The 5616-nt window shown below is 48.8% G+C and overlaps 1 protein-coding gene across 1 annotated transcript in view; it reads left to right on the top strand.

Moving 5' to 3' along the window:
* Positions 1-4646: 4646 nt before the first annotated feature.
* The window catches only part of LOC103180413 (5-hydroxytryptamine receptor 5A), a 3830-nt gene continuing 2860 nt past the window's right edge, over positions 4647-5616 (top strand). The window contains exon 1 of the mRNA XM_007896247.1: positions 4647-5348. Coding sequence (XP_007894438.1) covers positions 4647-5348 — 702 coding nt within the window. The remainder of the gene's footprint in view (positions 5349-5616) is intronic.

Consider the following 5616-nt stretch of genomic DNA (forward strand, 5'->3'; position numbering starts at 1 on the left):
GTGTGCAACCATGGATGGTGATGCTGTCAGCGCCTGAGGTGAGGAGGCGGTAACGGGAGCCAATCAGGACAGTCTCGGTCTTGTTGACGTTCAACTGAAGAAAGTTAGCTCTCATCCAGGACTTGATGTCTGACAAACATTCTGTCAGGTCAGCAGTGGTCCTGGAGTTTTAGGGTGGAGACAGAGAAACAGAGTTGAGTGTCATCTGCATACATGTGGAAGAGGACAGAGCCTTGAGGAACACCTCAAGAGACGGTCCGAGATCTAGAGGAGATGCTGTTTGAGGAGATGAAGTGCAGGCAGTGTAAGAGGTACAATCTGAACCAATCAAGGACAGCACCGTAGAGGTTGAGGTGAAAGGAGAGGCGGTGGATGAGGATAGAGTGGTCGACGGTGTCGAAAGCAGCAGAGAGGTCAAGGAGGATGAGGAGGCAGAGGGAGCTCTGGTCGCAGATGGACAGAATGTCAATTGTCACTTTAACCAGGGCGGTTTCTGTGCTGTGGGTGGCACGGAAGCCCGATTGGAGAGGTTCGAGAAGGGAGTGGCGGGAGAGGAAGGAGCGAAGCTGAGAAGCAACAACTTGCTCCAGGACCTTGGAGAGGAAGGGGATGGGTTGGTAGTTAGAGAGTAGAGAAGGGTCCAGGGAGGGTTTTTTAAGGATAGGAGTGATGACAGCATTTTTTAAAAGGGTGGGAACAGCAGCAGAGGACAGGGAGAGGTTAACAATGTCAGTGAGTAGAGGGGCAAGGAAGTGGAACTGGGAGGTAAGGATATGGGTAGGGATGGGATCGAGGGAGCAGGTGGTGGGTTTCATACGGGTCATGGTGGTGATGAGAGAGGAGGGGGAGACGGGTTCAAAGGTGCGGAGAGAGGGGTGGGTAGGGGCTGGGATGGGAGGAGGAGATGGGGATGGGATAGCAGGTGCAGTGGTAGAGGCAGCTGAGCGTATTCCCTCGACTTTGGATATGAGGAAGTCCAGCATCGCCTCGCAGTTGGCATTTGAGGTGAAGATGGGTGAGGCGTGAGAAGATGGGTAGAGGAATCAGTTTGTGATGGAGAAGAGGGGCCTAGGGTTGTCCTTAGCCTCCGAGATTGTCTTGGAGTAGAACAACGATTTAGCGGAGGCAAGGGCAGAGCGGTAGGATTTGACATGGTCCATCCAAATCTGTCAGTGGACAGTTAGGTTTGATTTAAGCCAGGTGGCCTCAGCGGAGCATGCCTGGGCTTTGAGGGAGCGGCGGTCTACTACATCAAAAACTTCTACATCAAAATCAAAGAGCCAGGCCAGGAAAGCAAATGTCCATTGACATCCCATCAGTTAAAGGAATAGAGGTAGGAAAAGATGTACTGGTTAATTGAAAGACACTAGTATGGTGACTAGTTCAAGTTTATGTAAAATCATGTAAATATCTTTGAAGTATGAATTTTACAGAACTATTGAAGTACATCATAAATATTTTAAACCATCCATTTGATCAAATGTACAGAATTGAATAATCATGACCTACTTTTCCTGAAATGCTTTTTTTATTAATTTCATGTCTACTCTAACCCCCAACATTTGAGATTTTCTACGTCAAAAAAGTTCAAGCTAACACCAGCAAGACAGCTTTGCCATCAATTGTACACAACTGCTGCTGAGTCACTTGATGTACTTGCAATGTGTAAAATGATTTTTACAAGTTGGCAGAGATATTTCAGGAGGTATTGCAATATTATATATAAATACAACAACATGTCCCAATATAGTGCCCCTCACACTGGGTAGTGTCCCAGAGCGCTTAACAGTGGCAGAGTACTACACTAAGCCAAGGTGATTGTAGGCACAGTCAAAGAGGAAGGTCTTCAGGTGCAACCTGAAGATGGGGAAGAAAGGGGCAAAGCGGAGGAAAAGAGGAAAGTGTTCCTGAGTTTCAAGGCGTAGTGGCTGAAAGCGCAGCCACCAATGGTGGAACGGAGGGCACGAGGGACATGCAGAATGCCAGAACCAGTCGAGTGGTGGCAGCGGGTTGGGGGGGTAAGTAGGTCGGAGAGGTAGGAAGGTGCCAGGGCATGAAGGGATTTGAAAACGAGTGTGAGGATCTCGAAATCAATCCGATAAGAAGCCACTGGAGCCTGGCTAGAACTAGTGTGATAGAGATACAGAGTTTAGTGCTGGTGAGTATGCGGGTGGCGGAGTTTTGGATCAGCTGGATCCTGTGTGTGGTGGACCTGGGAAGACCCGTGAGGAGGCTATTTGAAAAGTCAAGTCGGGAGGTGACGAACACATGGACGAATGTTTCAACTGCGTCTGGGGGTAAGGTATGATCAGAGGCAGGTAATATGGTGAAAGTGGTGGAAGGAGGTCCTGATCAGGGACCAGATGTGGGGAAGGAAGGACAGCTGTCAGTCGAACCTGATGCCTAGGTTCGGTAAGTCTAAGGCCGGTGAGGTTAAGGAAGTCAGAGCCGCAGGATAGAAGACATTGACGGGAGCCTATGAGTATGGCTTCCGTCTTGTCAACATTCAGTTGTAAGAAGCTTGCGCTCATCCGGGCCCTGATGTCTGCCAGATAAGCCAAGATAACATCAGCAGACCTGGAGTCGCAACTGGAGTGAGAGAAGTAGAATTGGGTGTCATCCACATATATGTGGAAGTTAACCACATGTCTGAGGATGACATCTCCGAAAGGGAGCATATAGATGAGGAAGAGGAGGGGGCCAAGGATGGTGTGAAGGCGGTTTGTGAGGTAGGACTTGAACCAGGTTAGTGCAGTCCCGCTAAAGTGGATGAGGGAGAAGAGGTGGTGGATGAAGATGGCGTGGTCGACCGTATCGAACATGTAAGAGTGGTCCAGGGAGATGAGGAGGCAGAGGGACAGGAAGTCATTTTTTGAACTTGACAAACACCGTCTCTTTGCTATGGGCAGGCGGAAACCAGACTGGAGGGGCTCAAGGAGAGAGTGGAGGGAAAGGTGAAAGCAAAGCTGGTTAGCGACAATGCGTTCCAGAGCTTCAGCAATGAAGGACAGGTTGGAAATGGGATGGTAATTTGTGAGGTTGGAGAAATCAAGGACTTTTTGAGGAGGGTAATGATGACAGCAGTTTCAAGGGGGAGAGGAACAGAACCTGAGAAGAGTGACTGGTTGTGTCGGGCAGCAGCGGGGAGAGGAGGGGGAGTTGGATGAGGCACCAAGTGGTAGGATTCATCTGGGAGATGGTGGTTGAGAGGAAGGTGGGATTAATTGGGACAAAGGAGTGTGTGGTGGTGAGGTGTGGCAGGTGGTGGTGGAAGGAGAGGCTGGTGTAGACAGTCTGGGGTGTGTGGAAGAGGACATAGGGGAGGAGGATGCAGCCAAGTGGATATTTATAATCTGAAAAGAAGAAGTGTAGGACCTCTTTGCACTTGGAGTTTGAAGTGAGGATGGAGGCAGCTGGGGGGGTGTGAGGGGGGGGGGGGGGGGTGGCGGGGCGGCTTTCACAGAGGAGGTGGTGGAGAACAGTGCCTTTTGGGCTGCTTTTGGCCTCCAAAATGGTTTTGGAGTAAAATATAGCCAATGCTGAACATCGCAAAAAAATGTTGCAGTTAAGCAGTGAGCAAATGATAAATGTCTACAAGTGAAGGCTGACAAACACAAAGTTGTGAGGGATTTGTGGAGTCCTGTAGCTCAGTGGTTAGAGCACTCGCTTTGCAAGTGAGAGAGCTGAGTTCAATTCCAGGCAGAGGGCGAAACCTTGGGCAAGTTTCCTTACTCCACACACCTAATAATAATCCCTCCAAAAAACAAAACAATAATAAATTGGTCATTTTCAATCTACGACTGTTTGTGGGACATTGCTGTGCGCAATTGGCTGCCGCGTTCGCCCACAAGTATACAGTCAATTCACTTTATAGTGTGTTCTTTGAAGTGCTTTGGGACGTCCTCCCGACGTGAAAAGCGCTATATCAAATGCAAGGATTATTATTATTATTATTATTATTTGTGATCAGCTTCACGATGGGAGATACTTACCACTTCTCACTGCTAACTATGACGGTTTGCTTGGTGTGTAAACAAACCAACGATGTTGATACCAGCCATAACTACTGGAGTGGGGTCAGGCTTTAAACATACTTTAAAACAGTATTAATAGTTTATCTCCAGAAAAGTCGCGTTGAATGGATTACAGTGCTTTTGAATGAGACTGTCTGCCGGACGTTTCTTTTGAACAAGAAATATTGCGTTAAGATCAGGTAAAAAGATGATCCATTTTTATAGTATTTTGGCCTCATCACCATGAAGATCACGTAGGCTGTTGTTTTATGTCACAAATTGCTCAGTACTTGAATGGTATTTGCATTGTCGTCACTTCAGCATCTGCTGTGCGGATAGGCTTCTATCAAAGGCTTTGAAATGATAATAGGAAGGACTCGCTGCTTCCATGTTTGGCAAACACCTGCACCAACCGAGAGGTCCAGGGTTCAGTGACCTCTGATGGCGGTGGGAATCCGGAAAGATACACTGGACTGTAACAGGTCTTGTTATAGAATAGATTGACTGAACCAACAAGTTATCCAAGTATCACATTACAGTTGCCTTGTCTGAGTGAATGCTGGATTGCACAGTGCTTCATAGAGGTGCCGAGAGGATTACAATGTGAGTTCACTCTCCCAGGATAAGCAAACCATGAACAACAGCGGGTCCTCGCTCCTCCCGAACCAGAGCTCAGCTGAGAGTGCCCCGAGCAGGGAATCTCTCTCTGTTTTCAGTGTCCTGACGTTGGCAGCGCTGTCGCTGCTGATCGTGGCCACTTTCGCGTGGAACCTGTTGGTGTTGTTGACCATCCTGAGAGTGAGGACCTTTCACCGAGTCCCGCACAACCTGGTGGCCTCCATGGCCGTGTCCGACGTCATGGTGGCGGCTTTGGTCATGCCCCTCAGTCTGGTCAATGAGCTGTCCGGGAGGCGCTGGGGGCTGGGCAGAGCCCTGTGCTATGTCTGGATCTCTTTCGATGTGCTGTGCTGCACTGCCAGCATCTGGAACGTGACAGCCATCGCCCTGGACAGGTACTGGTCCATCACCAGGCACTTGGAGTACACCCTGAAAACCAGGAAGAGAATCTCCAATGTAATGATCGGCCTGACCTGGGCTCTCTCCACCATCATCTCCCTGTCTCCCCTGTTTGGCTGGGGAGAGGCTTACACAGCCGCCGAGGAGAGCTGCCAGGTTAGCCAGGAGCCTTCCTACACCATCTTCTCCACCTTTGGGGCTTTCTACCTGCCACTCTGCGTCGTCCTGTTCGTTTACTGGAAAGTCTACAAGGCCGCTAAATTCAGAATAGGGAGGCACAAGAGGAACGCCATCCTCCCCACACCCGAAACACTACAGGTGGGAGACAGTCAGAGACAGAGGGGAAGAGATGTGATCTGTAGTTGCAATGTGCTCCCGTTCTTTCGTTACTTTTCCAACATCAGTAAAATTACTAAAACCCCAACACCATTCCTACTCACAGTCATTAGTTTACAACTCTTCTCACTTAAATGTGTGGCAAGAGTTGCAAACGAATTATTCGTTTCCTGTAATATTTTGCATTACGGTGATAATTTTAAATAGAATAGACAGTGTAAAGGCTGTAAAGCAATGCAACCCCCCGGCA

Source organism: Callorhinchus milii, unplaced genomic scaffold (genome assembly GCF_018977255.1).
Source record: "Callorhinchus milii isolate IMCB2004 unplaced genomic scaffold, IMCB_Cmil_1.0 Scaffold6, whole genome shotgun sequence".
NCBI classification, from domain to species: Eukaryota; Metazoa; Chordata; class Chondrichthyes; order Chimaeriformes; family Callorhinchidae; genus Callorhinchus; species Callorhinchus milii.